At 42.8% G+C, this 18,857-nt stretch overlaps 1 protein-coding gene across 2 annotated transcripts in view; it reads right to left on the bottom strand.

Moving 5' to 3' along the window:
- LOC135524062 (cyclin-dependent kinase 17-like) overlaps window positions 1-18,857 on the bottom strand; it is a 44,936-nt gene that overhangs the window by 11,573 nt on the left and 14,506 nt on the right. The window contains exons 2-4 of one of the 2 annotated variants that reach the window (XM_064951212.1): window positions 10,608-10,762; window positions 7,841-8,014; window positions 7,386-7,519 (exon numbers count right to left, since the gene is read on the bottom strand). In XM_064951212.1, coding sequence (XP_064807284.1) covers window positions 7,386-7,519; window positions 7,841-8,014; window positions 10,608-10,762 — 463 coding nt within the window. The remainder of the gene's footprint in view (window positions 1-7,385; window positions 7,520-7,840; window positions 8,015-10,607; window positions 10,763-18,857) is intronic. The other variant, XM_064951213.1, reaches the window with a different exon arrangement.

Consider the following 18,857-nt stretch of genomic DNA (forward strand, 5'->3'; position numbering starts at 1 on the left):
ACATCACAAGAAATGGCTCTTGGTTCTCATCTTTGTAGGTATTCTTTGTTTTGCACCTGTCTGTTATCAGTTTATTTATGAAAATATTTAGCGAATTCCATGACAGTAGCTAAAGCAAGGGGCTATTGGCAGCACACAAGTAACCTACAAATACATGCTGGGGCAGGCATACCCTGAGCTTGTGAAGTGAGCACTACTGGGACGCTATTGGAGCGAAATTGGAGCGGCCGAGAAGGCCAACGTTCCAGCCTTTGGGAATCTCGCTCCGTGCTCCAGTCAAATTGGGCACGCTCCTCGCTCTGCTCCAGCTCCACTCACAGACACTGCCACAGACACAGCGGAGGCTCAGTCACGGAGAACAGGGAATCCCCTTCTACTATTTGGAAGCTACGTGTTCTAAGTGTGTATGATGTATATGATCAGCCTGGGTACCAGTCTGTTTAAGCCATCATTCCACTCCCATGCCACTCCTTGGAGTGAAATGTTAGCAAAACAGTTTCTGGATTTCAGGCTAGTGTATGATGTTTTATACATTCTGTATGGTGGATAATATATTCTATTCTTCTCCTATGTGCCTTAGGCGTGCTGGTAGGAGCTGTGTGATAGGCCCCAGGGAGCACAGCAGTGTGTACTGTAAGGATCTGCTATTGATGGAGCAGTGGGACAGAAAGGCTCCTAGTGTGTATGGCACCTTCCTCTCTCCCTAATGACACTTGCGCCACTCATCAGGCATGTGATGTGTTGTGGTGCTCTGGGCTGAAGCTGCGCTGCCTGAAGGGAGCCAATTGGAACGGCTCAAACCAACACACAAAAAGCAGGACTCTGTGAGTAGATTCAAACAGGAGCTAGTTAATCTATTGTGGATCACCTACAGGAGGCAGACAGGAGAGACAGGTGGTAGAGTTTGTGGTGTTTCACGTTACAGTGTAGCCCCGCTGAAATAAGCTGCTTAACATTTTGGGGGGTTTGGTCGTTTTTAATATGGCCTGAACACTTGGCCTGCATCCCAAATGGCACCCTAATCCCTATGTTGTGCAGCACTTTTGACCAGGGCCCATATAGCGGACTTTATAGGGAATAGGGTGCCATTTGGAATGCAGTGACAGGAGCTCCTGACAAATCTCCAGAGGTCCTGTGGTCAAAACAACCAATAAACACAGCTGGAGTGGACCTCCAATCAGACGCTCCCCCTCGGACCTCTCCCTGGTGATGGCCCAGCAAGTCGTAAAGAACATACGGTGGGTTTCCCTGTCTCAGAGTTTAACCAGTGCACCGCACAACCAGACTCAAACCAGCCATATAGTACATTGACAGATAATACTCTCTCTCTCTCTCTCTCTCTGTACTGTCATACTACACTATTTTGTTATAAAATCAAATAAATACATCTTATCAAAGTTTTCTAGTCGCTCACACAGATTTACAGAAATCAGAAATGCTTGTGTTTCTCGTTCCAACAGTGCCGTAATACCTAGCAATAGAAAAGAAATAAAACAATACATATAATTCAGAAAAATAACAAAATAAGTTATATAGGATGAGCCATGACGAGAATACAGTATATACACATATAAAGTGTGTGAAACAGTATGTAAACATTATTTAAGTGATCAGTGTTCTATGACTATGTACATAGGCCAGCAGTCTCTACAGTGCAGGGTAGAGTACCGGGTGGTAGAACAGTGACAGTGGCTACCTTCACCACTTAGGGTCGGCCCGTCAGGAAGTCCAGGACCCAGTTGCACAGGGCGGGGTTCAGACCCAGGGCCCTGATCTTATTAATGACTAGTACTGTGTTGAAGGCTGAGCTGTAGTCGATGAACAGCATTCATTGGTCTTTTCTCTTATCCATGTGGGATAGGGAAGTGTGTAGTGCAGTGTTGATTGCGTTGTCTGTGGATCTGTTGGGGCAATATGTGAATTGTAGTCGGTCTAGGGTGCCGGGTAAGGTGGGGGTGATATGGTACTACACCAACCTCTAGTTAAGGTGAGTGCTATGGGGCGATAGTCATTTAGTTCAGTTACTTTGGCTTTTCTGGGTATATGAACAATGGTGGACATCTTGAAGCTAGTGGGGACAACAGACTCGGATATGGAGATTGAATATGTCCGTAAACATTCCAGCCAGCTGGTCTGCACATGCTCTGAGGACGCGGCTTGGAATAACGTCTGGGCCGAAAGTCTTGCACTCTTAAAAACACACTTCAATGACTTACTCTCGTTGGCCAAGGATGTTGTTTTCCTCGAAGCAGGCGAAGAAGGTGTTTAGCTCATCCGATTAATTAGGGCCGATTTCAAGTGTTCATACCAATCGGTAATCGGCCGATTACATTGCATTCCACGAGTAAACTACGTGGCAGGCTGACCACCTGTTACGCCAGTGCAGCAATGAGCAGTAAGTTGCTAGCTAGCATTACACTTATCTTGTAAAAAACAATGAATCTTCACATAATTGCTCGTTAACTACATGGTTGATGATATTACTAGGTTAACTAGCTTGTCCTGCGTTCCATATAATCAATGCGGTGCCTGTAAATTTATCATCGAATCACAGCCTACTTCACCAAATGGGATGTTTTAACAAAAGTGCATTCGCGAAAGAAGCACAATCGTTGCACGACTGTACCTAACCACAAACATCAATGCCTTTCTCAAAATCAATACACAGAATATTTTTTTTTTTACCTGCATATTTAGTTAAAAGAAATTAATGTTAGCAGGCAATATTAAACTAGGGAAATTTTGTCACTTCTCTTGCGTTCATTGCATGCAGAGTCAGGGTATATGCAACAGTTTGGGCCGCCTGGCTCGTTGCGAACTAATTTGCCAGAATTGTACATAAATATGACATAACATTGAAGGTTGTGCAATGTAAAAGCAATATTTAGACTTAGGGTTGCCACCCGTTCGATAAAATACGGAACGGTTCCGTATTTCACTGAAAGAATAAACGTTTTGTTTTCGAAATGATAGTTTCCGGATTTTACCATATTAATGACCAAAGGCTCAAATTTCTGTGTTTATTATATTATAATTAAGTCTATGATTTGACATTTGATAGAGCAGTCTGACTGAGCGGTGGTAGGCAGCAGCAGGCTCGTAAGCATTCAAACTTTACTGCGTTTGACAGCAGTTCTTAGCAATGCTTGAATCACAGCGCTGTTTATGACATCAAGCCTATCAACTCCTGAGATTAGGCTGGCAATACTAAAGTGCCTATTAGAACATCCAATAGTCAAAGGTACAGTGCCTTGCGAAAGTATTCGGCCCCCTTGAACTTTGCGACCTTTTGCCACATTTCAGGCTTCAAACATAAAGATATAAAACTGTATTTTTTGTGAAGAATCAACAACAAGTGGGACACAATCTTGAAGTGGAATGACATTTATTGGATTTATTGGATTTCAAACTTTTTTAACAAATCAAAAACTGAAAAATTGGGCGTGCAAAATTATTCAGCCCCTTTACTTTCAATGCAGCAAACTCTCTCCAGAAGTTCAGTGAGGATCTCTGAATGATCCAATGTTGACCTAAATGACTAATGATGATAAATACAATCCACCTGTGTGTAATCAAGTCTCCGTATAAATGCACCTGCACTGTGATAGTCTCAGAGGTCCGTTAAAAGCGCAGAGGGCATCATGAAGAACAAGGAACACACCAGGCAGGTCCGAGATACTGTTGTGAAGAAGTTTAAAGCCGGATTTGGATACAAAAAGATTTCCCAAGCTTTAAACATCCCAAGGAGCACTGTGCAAGCGATAATATTGAAATGGAAGGAGTATCAGACCACTGCAAATCTACCAAGACCTGGCCGTCCCTCTATACTTTCAGCTCATACAAGGAGAAGACTGATCAGAGATGCAGCCAAGAGGCCCATGATCACTCTGGATGAACTGCAGAGATCTACAGCTGAGGTGGGAGACTCTGTCCATAGGACAACAATCAGTCGTATATTGCACAAATCTGGCCTTTATGAAAGAGTGGCAAGAAGAAAGCCATTTCTTAAAGATATCCATAAAAAGTGTTGTTTAAAGTTTGCCACAAGCCACCTGGGAGACACACCAAACATGTGGAAGAAGGTGCTCTGGTCAGATGAAACCAAAATTGAACTTTTTGGCAACAATGCAAAACGTTATATTTGGCGTAAAAGCAACACAGCTCATCACCCTGAACACACCATACCCACTGTCAAACATGGTGGTGGCAGCATCGTGGTTTGGGCCTGCTTTTCTTCAGCAGGACAGGGAAGATGGTTAAAATTGATGGGAAGATGGATGGAGCCAAATACAGGACCATTCTGGAAGAAAACCTGATGGAGTCTGCAAAAGACCTGAGACTGGGACGGAGATTTGTCTTCCAACAAGACAATGATCCAAAACATAAAGCAACATCTACAATGGAATGGTTCAAAAATAAACATATCCAGGTGTTAGAATGGCAAAGTCAAAGTCCAGACCTGAATCCAATCGAGAATCTGTGGAAAGAACTGAAAACTGATGTTCACAAATGCTCTCCATCCAACCTCACTGAGCTCGAGCTGTTTTGCAAGGAGGAATTGGAAAAAATTTCAGTCTCTCGATGTGCAAAACTGATAGAGACATACCCCAAGCGACTTACAGCTGTAATCGCAGCAAAAGGTGGCGCTACAAAGTATTAACTTAAGGGGGCTGAATAATTTTGCACGCCCACTTTTTCAGTTTTTGATTTGTTAAAAAAGTTTGAAATATCCAATAAATGTCGTTCCACTTCATGATTGTGTCCCACTTGTTGTTGATTCTTCACAAAAAAATACAGTTTTATATCTTTATGTTTGAAGCCTGAAATGTGGCAAAAGGTCGCAAAGTTCAAGGGGGCCGAATACTTTCGCAAGGCACTGTATATGAAATACAAATGGTATAGAGAGAAATAGTCGACACGTCATAATTCCTATAATAACTACAACCTAAAACTTCTTAACTGGGAATATTGAACCACCAGCTTTCATATGGTCTGAGCAAGGAACTGAAACGTTAGCTTTTTACATGGCACATATTGCACTTTTACTATGTTTTTGCATTATTTAAACCAAATTGAGCTTGTTTCAATATTTATTTGAGACTAAATAGATTTTATTTATGTATTATACTAAGTTAAAATAAGTGTTCATTGTTCATTCAGTATTGTTGTAATTGTCATTATTACAAAAATATATATATTTTTTTTAAATTGAAAAATGATCGTTATCGTCTTTTTTTGGTCCTCCAATAATCGGTATCGAAAAATCATAATGAGTCGACCTCTAATATGCACACATCTCTCCTTCCACACACACACACACACACACACACACACACACACACACACACACACACACACACACACACACACACACACACACACATCCGACCACAAGCTCAGTTGTTAATCAGTTGTTCCATCACCGAGCCCAGTTTAATAATAAGACTTGCTGTGTGAATGTGTATACCGCTGTAGCTGTTCATGAGGAGTGCCAAATTGAGCAAGGATGGGAAGATTTGATTACCCAATGTCTAGTCCTGGCTCAAACCTCTTTGTACGCATACAGTACATCAATAGAGAATAGATGTGCTCTCTGTCAATATGCTACAGTATGAAAGCCAATACATCATGTGTTGACGTCATGAGAATAATCACCCGAGGCTTTTGATGTTGTGTGAATGCCCACTGATTTTTCTTTTCAGTTTTTGTTTGTTCCCAAGGCAGGTCTTGTTGCTATGTACTTGGCTGGAAAATCACCACTCTCTTTTCCTAGTGGATATCCCTCAGCATACGCACTTTATAGTCAAATGTTTTTCAAAGCCAAACATCCACATGTAATAGGAAGACTTGAAACCACCCCATGTTAAGCTGAGGTGAGAACAACTGGATAGTTTGATGATAAACAACAGTAATAGTCGGGTCTGTCACACGGATGGCTTCATGAGGCATATTGAGGACCTGCGTGTGGTGTCCCAGCAAACCATAATTGGTTTTGTAAAAGTTCCCAGAACATTCGTTAGGTTACGGCAAATGTTCTCAAAACACAAAGAATGTCCAGTCGTAATGACAATTTATAAAATGTTTGTATAAAACACTCACCTGACGTTGCAAGAACATTCCTAGAACACATTTAAATGTGTTCTTTAAAGGTATACAATCATCAGTGTGTCTGGACAGTTTTTGTGTAATGAGACCATTTTCTGCAACCGAACAAATGTTCTGAGAACTTTCACAGAACAAATGTTGGTTTGCTGGGAAAACATTACTGGTACATTGTGTTATTATTTCCAAACTGAAATGGTCCACCCACACAGACAGCGCGGTGAAGAAGGCGCAGCAACGCCTCTTCAACCTCAGGAGGCTGAAGAAATTCGGCTTGCCACCAAAAACACTCACAAACTTTTACAGATGCACAACTGAGAGCATCCTGTCGGGCTGTATCACCGCCTGGTACGGCAACTGCTCCATCCACAACCGTAAGGCTCTCCAGAGGGTAGTGAGGTCTGCATAACGCATCACCGGGGGCAAACTACCTGCCCTCCAGGACACCTACACCACCCGATGACACAGGAAGGCCATAAAGATCATCAAGGACAACAACCACCCGAGCCACTGCCTGTTCACCTCGTTATCATCCAGAAGGCGAGGTCAGTACAAGTGCATCAAAGCAGGGACCGAGAGACTGAAAAACAGCTTCTATCTCAAGGCCATCAGACTGTTAAACAGCCATCACTAACATTGAGTGGCTGCTGCCAACATACTGACTCAACTCCAGCCACATTAACAATGTAAAAATTGATGTAATAAATGTATCACTAGCCACTTTAAACAATGCCACTTAATATAATGATTAAATACCCTACATTTCTCATCTCATATGTATATACTGTACCATATACCATCTACTGCATCTTGCTTATGCCATTCTGTACCATCACTCAATCATATATTTTTATGTACATATTCTTTATCCTTTTACACTTGTGTGTATAAGGTAGTTGTTGTGGAATTGTTAGGTTAGATTACTCGTTGGATATTACTGCATGGTCGGAACTAGAAGCACAAGCATTTCGCTACATTCGCATTAACATCTGCTAACCATGTGTATGTGACAACTAAAATTTGATTTGATTTGTTACATTACCTGGTAACCTAATGAGAACATTTGGGGAATGTTCTATGGTGGTTGTTAATGTCAAAAAAAAAAAAAAATCCCACTGATAGATAAAACAAGCCCTAACTAAAGAAATGCTACTGTTAAAAACATTTGAAATGATACAAAACCTGTCCTCCGAGAGAGTATGAGTCGCTCCCAAACTACACTTCCTTTCCTCCGTATGAGTTGGTGAAGCAGTGATGGGGGATGAAGGGGGTGTCAGACTCACCTCTGCGGAAATGCGTCTGTTGCCCCTGTTCCTTAGACACACCCCTGTGGGAGACTGCACCTCGTCTGAGCTCGTCCCTGACGCCTGGTCACTCTCTCCATCAGAACTCATCTTCATGTTCTCATGGACAATGTCTGAGAGAGGGGGAGAGAAGGGGAGGCGGGGCAGAGACAGAGAGACACAGATTATTTTTATTTTTTTACATGAAGTCAACATTTCAAAAATGCAAGTCCTGGATAACTGTTCAATCAGTGGTTGATAAGACCAGGGGGCCCATAAACGTATGAGTGAGGTTATTCTTTCCATCAACTCAACTTGATGTCATCCACAGCTGCTGCTGCTGCTGGGAACTATAGCAGCCACTCCCTGGTTAGTTTCCACTGTCCTGCCCTCTCCCCTGACTCAAGTGACACTGTGTGTGTTTCTGTGTCCATGCCCGTGTGTGTGTGTCTCACCGAGGCGGCTGCCGTTGCGGGGCATGGCCATGAGAGACCCTAGCCCTCCTCCTCCTATGACACTCTGAGGTCTCCGTAGCGGGGGCTTCTTAAAGGGACCAGTGTACTGGTGCAGGAAAGAGTTAACACTGTGGGCTGAGGGGGGGAGACCATGACCGTTCCTCACCATGGGCTCTGTGGAGGGGGGAGAGAGAGATCTATGTGACAACCAGTTCAGTTCAGTCCAGTACATACAATACAGACACCTTGGTTTAGGGAACCATCTACATTACTGTAGTTAGGTTCTGGAGGCTACACCCTGTTTTAGTCAGGTCATATGGTCAGACTGAAAAACAGCTTCTATCTTAAGGCCATCAGAATGTTAAACAGTCATCACGAACATAGAGAGGCTGCTGCCAACATACAGACTCAAATCACTAGTCACTTTAAATAATGCCACTTTAATAATGTTTACATATCCTACATTACTCATCTCATATGTATATACTGTACTTTATACCATCTATTGCATCTGTGTACATCATTCTTATTCCATCCCCTTACATTGTGTGAACAAGGTAGTCGTCGTGAATTTGTTAGATTACTTGTTAGATATCACTGCACTGTAGGAACTAGAAGCACAAGCATTTCGCTACACTCGCATAAACCATGTGTATGTGACCAAAAATGTTTGATTAGACCTGTCAGAGGGATTGATTGTTTTAGCAAAGGAGAAATGCTCCCTAACAGCAATGTAAACAAATTTGTGCCCAAAATGTGTTTTTGTGTGTATGGAATATTTCTGGGATCTTTTATTTTAGCTCATGAAACATGGGACCAACACTTTACATGTTGTGTTTATATTCCTGTTCAGTGTATATTGTTTCTCAACAGGGAATCCATGTTTACTTGACAGAACACAATCTTTTTTCAACTGAAAGAGTAGACTAGACAAATGTGTTTCTTACTAGATTACTAATACACCGCCTTTCCTCAAAGTCCCACCCACAGAGATTGATTGACAGGTCTGAAACTGTACCAACTCTGTGACTCACACATTCTGCCACCACACCTGACAATCCCACCCACAGTGATTGATTGACATAATTGTTAAAGGGATAGTTCACTCAAATTACAAAATTACCCTAAGCGAACATAGTAGCTCAGCCGATAAAATACATCATTTGAAGAACAAACATCTTTGTGGCAATTCATATCTTAGAACTAAAACTGTAAACATCACCTCAATCTCAGGTGATATCTATAGTCCTGATCATATAGGACAATGACAATAGGTTAAAGATCAAAGATCGAGGAAGAACATTACATTAGAGAGGAAACAAACAATGTCAATCAACACAACATATGACCACAAACAAACTCCCTCCCAGAGTTACTAGATAACACATACAGGCACACACAGGCGCACACATTAAATCTCGTATCCCACTACTACTGCTGTGTGCCCCTGTTATGTTGTTGTGTTACACAATCAGATCAAGGCTAAGACATTAGGATTCATCCCAATGATTGACACCATGGTGAGTTCATCTGACCACTCCACTCTGTCTCCTCTCTCTCTGAGACTTGTACTGTCCCACACACTGCAGACAGCCCAACGCAATCCCTCTCCGCACAGAATACACAGGTGCGTACACCATGCACATGGGCAAACACAATCGCACACACACAAGAAGAGAACACACACACACACACAGAGAAAACAACATCCTCTGTAGGACAAAAGGAGAAGGGAGCCGGGGAAAAGGAGAGGGAAGCTGAAGCTGTTGAATAATTTAAGGAGAGGGGATCTGGGGAAAACCTTAAGAAAGCCAGGAGAGGAATAACGAGATAAAACGGAGGAGGAGGACGCCCAGCTGCTCTCACAGTCCTCCAAGTCGCCATGGTAATGTCATGGAAACCCTTGAACGTTCCAGACCCTGAACAGGCAGCACCATAGCAACGTCGTGGCAGCCACCGTCAACAGCAGGCGCTGGACCATCCCAAGCTTAGAGATAACTAACCAGCTATGTCACCTTATCTTTGTTTTGACGCCTCGCCGGCTACAGCCTTCACTGGACTCGAACATGAAGAAGTAACACCGATGATGATGATGTGTGTTCCCGGATGTTAAAGAGAAGAAAAAAAGTATCTGCTGTGTGCAGTGAAACGACACACAAGCCAGACGTAGGCTTATCCATCGACTTACGGGTACATTCGCAAAAGTATTCAGACCCCTTCACTTCTTCCACACTGTTACGTCACAGCCTTATTCTAAAATGGATTCATATTATTCACATTTATCTCCTCCCTCTACACACAATACCCCATAATGACAAAGCAAAAACAGGTTTTTAGACATTTTTGCAAATATTCAGACATTTATTGTGTGTAGGCACAGTCAGAAGAGGACTGGCCACCCCTTATAGCCTGGTTCCTCTCTTGGTTTCTTCCTAGGTTCGGGCCTTTCTAGGGAGTTTTTCCTAGCCACCGTGCTTCTACACCTGCATTGCTTGCCGTTTGGGGTATTATGGGTTTCTGTGTTTCTGTACAGCACTTTGAGACATCAGCGGATGTGAGAAGGGCTTTATAAATACATTTGATTGATTGGTTGATTGATTGATAAGGAGAAAAAACTATTTTAGAATAAAGGCTGTAACGTAACAAAATGTGGAAAAGGTGAAGGCGTCTGAACACTTTCCAAATGCACAGTACATTACATCCACATAATCACACATTCACTCTCCCTCACACAACACCTGCCCCCCTTCCCTCCCCCCACACACACCCTCACTGCTGTCTTTCACGCCGTTCTCCTCTATAGTAATCTGTTCAGCCAGTTCAGACAGAGACTCGTCGATGGTCTGACTCCCTCTCAGAGTCTGGGACAGCCTCCTCCTAAACCGCTTCATCTTCTCCATGGAGCTCTCTGGAAGGGGAGGCCTGGGGATGGAGAGAAGAGGGGACAGTCAGTTACACACACACACACACACACACACACACACACACACACACACGGCCTGAGGAGAAAAAGATACCCCACACACACCGTTACTGTTAAATGGCCCCACTGTTTATTCTGTTGGCTGGAATGTTAACGCAGAGAGAGGAGTCGGACACGAGCGGCAGTGAAGAAAGGCTACGGAGGACACACACTCTCTCAAAAAAAAAAGAAAAGAGGGACGATAAAGTATTAGAATACAGATGGCTGGGAGTTCTTCTTGATCAGCCCTGGAACATGATATAAGGTCTTCAAAAGCGAACCAGAGGGTAAACAGTGGGTCTTTCTTGGACAATGACTGCCAGTACTCCTTGTGCTTGAGGAAGCTTGACAAATAGTGTATCTTGTCATACAAGTGTGCGTGTCAAAAGGTGTGCTTCTTTTGAAAAGCACTCCCTGTGTGAGTGAGGTCTGAGCAGGCCCCAGCATGTTCCTGGGCAGGTCCCCTAATAAATATTGCCTTTAAAGATTTCACAGAGAATATAGCCATCAATCACACCTCAAGCTATACACACTAATTCCACATCTACAGTAAAATGAGTTTATGAAACATAATAACCATCAAACACCAAACTACCGCAAGATAAATATCCTAGTAATCGCACATCTATAGTTAAATGAAGACAAGATTTATAGCTACTGACTGGAGCGAACACAAGAACCTATCAACACTCAAGGGAAACAGGCCTAATTTAGGAGTCAGTAATATAGAGCCTAATGAATTTCCCACACTGGAAAAACCAATGTATTGGGAGAGATAATTATTCATGTAGCTCCGGGACGGATCTAATCTAGTGTGAAGAAGAACCTAGAGATCAAAACATACACACATAATTTAGACGGGGCGGCAGGGTGCCTAGTGGTTAGAGCGTTGGACTAGTAACCGAAATGGTGCAAGTTCAAATCCCCGAGCTGACAAGGTACAAATCTGTCGTTCTGCCCCTGAACAGGCAGTTAACCCACTGTTCCTAGGCCGTCATTGAAAATAAGAATTTGTTCTTAACTGACTTGCCTAGTAAAATAAAAGGTAAAGAAAAAAAAAAGACCAGTTGCACGCCGAGTGTACAAAACATTAGGAACACCTGCTCTTTCCATGACATAGACTAAATCCAGGTGAACGCTATGATCCCTCATTGATGTCAACTGTTAAATCCACTTCAATCAGCGTAGATGAAGGGGAGGAGACATGGTTAAAGGAGGATTTTTAAGCCTGGATACAATTGAGACATGGATTTTGTATGTGTGCCATTCAGAGGGTTGAATGGACAAGACAAATAATTGTAAGTGCCTTAGCACGTGGGTATGGTAGTAGGTGTCTGGCGCACCGGTTTGAGTGTGTCAAGAACTACAACGCACCAAAGGACATCCATCCAACTTGACACAACTGTAGGAAGCATTGGAGTCAACATAGGCCAGCATCCCTGTGGAACGGTATCGACAACTTGTGGAGTCCATTGCCCTGGCGAATTGAGGCTGTTCTGAGGACAAAAGGGGGTGCAACTCAATATTAGGACAGTGTTCCCAGTGTTTAACAGTCCTCGTAACTTATTTCCAACAGTGGCTAAAACATGATGCATTGGGAGAGATATGTTTTATTCATAGGGGATGGAATTAATGTGAACTGGAGCGAAACAAGAACGAACCTATCAACATTCAGGGAAAAATAGATAATTTTGGTTAAATAGGCTAATGAATTTCCCACACTGGAAAAAAAACGTGATGTATTTGAAGAGATTGATGGCACAGCCCATGAACTGTGTTAGCAGATGGTAACGCAGGGGATTCGTGAGAGAATGGCGAACAGGACTAGCATAGGCTGCATCCAGTTCATGTCACATTGCATCACCATTCACACACACACAGAGAGAAAGATTTCAAGTGTATTTGTGTGAGAGAAAGTGAAAGCAAAAGAAGTGGAGAGAAAACAATTGACAGAAGGGAGTGCAAAGAAAAGGACATGCTGGTGCAAGAGAGGTGAGAGATATGAATGAGGGAGGTTGCTTTTCAACCTGCTGATTCAGACACCTCCCTCCCTGCCAATGTTCTCTGACCTTAGTGAGGGGGAGATTACAACACTACTACACTTTAACAGATATGGACATGTGTCCGTTTGTCTGTCTGTACTGGGGATGAGTAAGAAGAGACATGAGGCCACATGAGTTAGGCCCTGAAGGTCTGTCTGTCTGACTAATAGTCTCCATTACAAGCCTTTGTCTTCCCAAACATCACTCAGGAGCTGGAGAGAGATGTCAAATACAACACAGAGTAAGGCAGGGGGGGAAAAAAGTTGTTTTGAAGGAAAGAGCAGAGCTACTAAACTAAGCTACCATCTATTCACTGTCTGACACATGGCTCCCCATTCATTCCACTGATCAGGGATAGTCGGTGATGATTCCTGCCCTTCTTTCGCATTCTATTATTGCTCCATGATTTAGCTCTGACAACTCTTCCAGAATGTTACAGCCTGCTCCTCCGGTCATAACAAAAGGCCATTTCAGGACAGCGGAGATGAGGGAGTCAGTCGGACTCTGGAGTCATCACTGCCAACGGAACAGCTCATAGCCTTCTTCTCATTTCTCACAGTTGAGGGTACAGCTCAGCCTCGGAGCACACTGTTCCATGGAGAATGAATGGATGGATGGATGGATGGATTAATTTCACCAGAGTAAATTAATGAATTTGACTGAAGTTTTGATGGCAGTTTCTAACCCATCTCGTCCTTGTTCGCATCCCCTCATCCCATTCTGTCCCCTTTCCATGGCTTGGCTCTGTGATCTAGTCTGGAGCCCTGGAGAGTTGGATGCGATCCCTGCTCCCATGTGTAAGTAGGCCGTGCAAAGGACTGGGCTCCAGATCCACTGGGTTAAGGTCAAAGAATTAGTCCCATTCAAGCACTGATTCGGATTTGTTGCCGTGGCAACATTCTCTACCCAATGTCTAAATGTAAAGTCCCTGCAGGAGACTAGGATGATATTCTGTCTTTCGGTCTCTTTTCATCAAACCACCTGGCTTACGGTACACACACACACACACACACACACACACACACACTACAGTCTGTGGTCACACACATTGTTAACCATGATTTCCCCAGATGGACAAACTGATAGTTCCAGCTGTATGCAAAATTGCATTTCACACATAAGTTTGACTGGCATGGACAGTGGGGATAGGAGGGGTTAGGGTAAAGACTAAGAGAAGCAGGGTAAAGACTAAGAGAAGCAGGGTAAAGACTAAGAGAAGCAGGGTAAAGACTAAGAGAAGCAGGGTAAAGACTAAGAGAAGCAGGGTAAAGACTAAGAGAAGCAGGGTAAAGACTAAGAGAAGCAGAATAAAGACTAAGAGAAGCAGAGTAAAGACTAAGAGAAGCAGGGTAAAGACTAAGAGAAGCAGGGTAAAGGAGGGAGAGGAGGAAGAAGAGGATGTAAGCAGAGAGTAGAAGTAGGTTAAGCAGCTCAATAAGACCGGGCCTTATGCGACAAATATGTGGTACGTAAACTTGCCACCAGGCACACAACTATTATTTGACTGTGTCCCTTTCAGGAAATGTGTCTTGCATCTCAAACATAACAGCATCACCACATGTAGTGCATGTCGGGCAATTCCAAGGTGACGGTGACAAGGAGACTCACTTTAAAATGTATGACAAGCAAAAACCATTGACTGCAAAGTTTAACAAACCATACACCTATGTGCAGAAGTCTACTTTTAACAATTCCCACTGGACATTTTACTAAAACATTAACTTGACGAACAATGCAGATACAAAGTTTAGTAACGGAATGACAGTAAAATCATTTTTTATATGACCACGTTTTTTCCAAAAACACTTAACACTCTACTCCGAGTTAAGACTAAAAGACTGCAGAAAGAATGGTGTGTCAGCTATGATATGACCCTTTGAGTTGGAAAAAAACATCTATTTTGGTTATTAAACTACAGTTAGTAAAGTGGATTAACACCCGGTAACAGAATGACATCATGGGTCCCTGATCTGTACAATACAGAAATGCATAATTATTTTTAATTTTTTTATTTTATTTTTATAGGGACAGTGCACATTAATCAACATTACAGTAAAAGTGCCGGTTTTAGCCAGCCGGCTAATTTTCAACCGCAGTCCCTGGGCAGGTTATTAAAAACAATTACAATATAGACAATAGCAACATAGAACAAGCAAGACATAGCAACATAGGACAAGCAAGACGTAGCATACAGAGAGCAACATAGAGCAAAAAGCAGCAAGACAAATTTCATAAAAGCAACAAAGTGAATTATGAATATCATTCTCTTCATGGTGATGTATCCTGAATAGATACACAAAACTAGACATATGTAATATCTTCCTTTGCATACTGGGGTATTATTCTACACACGGGCTATTATTCTAATGAGCTCAATCCCAAACAAGACCAAATTTGGTTGGTCCAGACTAGAACAAATCTGTACCAATCATAGATGTCCAAACTTGTGAAACATATACATCAAAATACAGTACAGTAGAGCACAGTAGAGAAAAGTATAGTATAGTTCAGTACAGTAGACTACAAAGAAGAAAATAGTATAGATTATGTGAACACCAAGCTTATTTATTGTGAAATACTATTATTGTGAATTGATGTGAGGTCGGGCTCGTAGTCCGTGTTCCAATTCATCCCAAAGGTGTTCGATGGGGTTGAGGTCAGGGCTCTGTGCAGGCCAGTCAAGTTCTTCCACATCAAGCTCGACAAACCATTTCTGTACGGACATCACTTTGTGCACAGCGGCATTGTCATGCTGAAACGGGAAAGGGCCTTCCCCCAAACTGTTGCCACAAAGTTGGAAGCACAGAATTGTCTAGAATGTCATTGTATACTGTAATGTTAAGATTTACCTTCACTTGAACTAACTACCATTAAAAACAGGCCCAGACCCTTATTACTCCCCACCAAACTTTACAGTTGGCACTATGCATTGGGGCAGGTAGCGTTCTCCTGGCATCCGCCAAACCCAGACTCATCTGTCGGACTTCCAGATGGTGAAGCGTAATTCATCATTCCAGAGAACGTGTTTCCACTGGTGCAGAGTTCAATGGCCGCGAGCTTTACACCACTCCAGCCAACGCTTGGCATTGCGCATGGTGACCTTAGGCTTGTGTGCAGCTGCTCGGCCATGGGAACCCATTTCATGAAGCTCCCAACGAACAGTTATTGTGCTGACATTGCTTCCGGAGGCTTTTTGGAACTTGGTAATGAGTGTTGCAAACGAGGACAGACAATTTTTATGCGCTACGCGCTTTAAGGAGAGAGAGAGAGCATGAGAGAGGGGGAGCAAGAGAGACAGAAGAAGCGACAAAGCATGAGAGAGAGGGGGAGTGATAGAGCTGAGAGAGAGCAACAGAGCTAAGAGACAAGTTATCATGGAGCTTGACTGGAGTTGAACAACAACCTCTGTTTGTACTGCTACAGTGTCCCAATATTGAATGAGTTTCAGGGGACAATAAATACTATGCTAATTGTACTTGTGTCTCTCGTTAGAGCTTTTCTGTTTCATCTGTCGAGTCTTTCCCCTCTATTCTACTCTTCTCATCCCCTCCCCACCACTCCTCTCTGGCTCGATCGTCACCTGTGTCAGAGGATCTGAATGGAGCTAGCACTAAGTGTGCTGATGTTTTGGCAAAATTTGGAATACAGTAGACAGAGCACCCACGCGTGTGTGGCCAGCAGGACAGATGATGACAGACAGGGTTCTATACGATCATCAAACAAAATAAGACTCAACGTTGATTTAACACCGCTGCAATGACAATGACCACTTTGATTGACAGCTAGGGTCGCCTGTCTGGACACAGACTGCTCTCTCTCTCTCTCTTCCTCGCTCTCAAGCCATCTTTTGTGACCTAGTAACACCATCGGTCAGCGGGTCTTCAACCAGAACTCTACTATCAGAGAAGACAGACACAGCTCCAGCAGTGGGCCAATAGCCATGGACATGACAACACTGTCTATAACCACCATAGCTGTCTTTGGATACCTCATAGGCAGGTCCAAGACATGCAAAGACATCCTGAATCTGTATAAAGATATTTCCTTTATACTGTGTTCTTCCCACCAATTGACATCCCCGCACAAAACCGCATCCCCCCCCCCCCCCCCCAAAATAAAAAATGTTCACGATACAATCGTATATATCAACGCTGTTTGAACAGGACAATGGGATGATGTCATTCCAGACATCGCCCAACCCAAGTCGGCATGGTTCTAGTCTCTACATTAATTTTTCCATTACATTCACCCCTGATGAAGTAAACCTATAATGTATAAAGATCAATACATGTGCTCATACTGTTACTAACACAGTAGCTAGATAATATAACTCCTCTCTGGTTGTTACTACAATCGCTGTGTAGCTGGCATGTTTCTAGGTTCTACATTCTGATCCATTATTACACAGAACCTGATGAGTCACTCTGAGAAGGGGATTCCAGTTTCCACTAATAAACAAAGCACACTGACTTTGTCTAGGTATTATGTTATTACTAAGTACTTAGGCTTAATATCAAGTAATTACACCAAAGCATCCTAATATGACCAGCTATTCAGACTAATGCTTTGGACTTTACAGAGGTAGATGACTGGCTTAACGATCAAATATACAGTTGAAGTCGGAAGTTTACATGCACCTTAGCCAAATACATTTAAACTCCGTTTTTCACAATTCCTGACATTTAATCCTAGTAAAAATTCCCTGTCTTAAGTCAGTTAGGTCACCACTTTATTTTAAGAATGTGAAATGTCAGAATAATAGTAGAGATATTTATTTATTTCATCACATTCCCAGTGGGTCAGAAGTTTACATCCGCAATAGTTGGGTGAATTTTGGACCATTCCACCTGACAGAGCTGGTGTAACTGAGTCAGGTTTGTAGGCCTCCTTGCTCTCACACACTTTTTCAGTTCTGCCCCCAAATTTCTATAGGATTGAGGTCAGGGCTTTGTGATGGCCACTCCAATATAGAGGTCGACCGACTATGATTTTTCAACGCCGATAACGATTATTGGAGGTCCAAAAAAAAGCCGATACCGATAAATAAATCAAATAAATAAAAAAATTGTCCGATTTTTATATATATATATGACGCCCTGTTAAGAACTATTTTATTTTTTTATATATATTGACTTTCAATGAAATCTAAAACAAAAATCCAGAAAATCACATTGTATGATTTTTAAGTAATTAATTTGCATTGTATTGCATGACATAAGTATTTGATACATCAGAAAAGCAGAACTTAATATTTGGTACAGAAACATTTGTTTGCAATTACAGAGATCATATGTTTCCTGTAGTTCTTGACCAGGTTTGCACACACTGCAGCAGGGATTTTGGCCCACTCCTCCATACAGACCTTCTCCAGATCCTTCAGGTTTCGGGGCTATCGCTGGGCAATACGGGCTTTCAGCTCCCTCCAAAGATTTTCCATTGGGTTCAGGTCTGGAGACTGGCTAGGCCACTCCAGGACCTTGAGATGCTTCTTACGGAGCCACTCCTTAGTTGCCCTGGCTGTGTGTTTTGGGTTGTTGTCATGCTGGAAGACCCAGCCACGACCCATCTTCAATGCTCTTACTGAGGGAAGGAAGTTGATGGCCAAGATCTCGTGATACATGGCCCCATCCATCCTCCCCTCAATACGGTGCAGTCGTCCTGTCCCCTTTGCAGAAAAGCATCCCCAAAGAATTATGTTTTCACCTCCATGCTTCATGGTTGGGATAAGGTTCTTGGGGTTGTACTCATCCTTCTTCTTCCTCCAAACACGGCCAGTGGAGTTTAGACCAAAAAGCTCTATTTTTGTCTCATCAGACCACATGACCTTCTCCCATTCCTCCTCTGGATCATCCAGATGGTCATTGGCAAAGTTCAGAAGGGCCTGGACATGCGCTGGCTTGAGCAGGGGGACCTTGCGTGCGCTGCAGGATTTTAATCCATGACGGCGTAGTGTGTTACTAATGGTTTTCTTTGAGACCGATGTCCCAGCTCTCTTCAGGTCATTGACCAGGTC

The sequence above is a fragment of the Oncorhynchus masou genome, chromosome 31 (assembly GCF_036934945.1).
Source record: "Oncorhynchus masou masou isolate Uvic2021 chromosome 31, UVic_Omas_1.1, whole genome shotgun sequence".
NCBI lineage: Eukaryota > Metazoa > Chordata > Actinopteri > Salmoniformes > Salmonidae > Oncorhynchus > Oncorhynchus masou.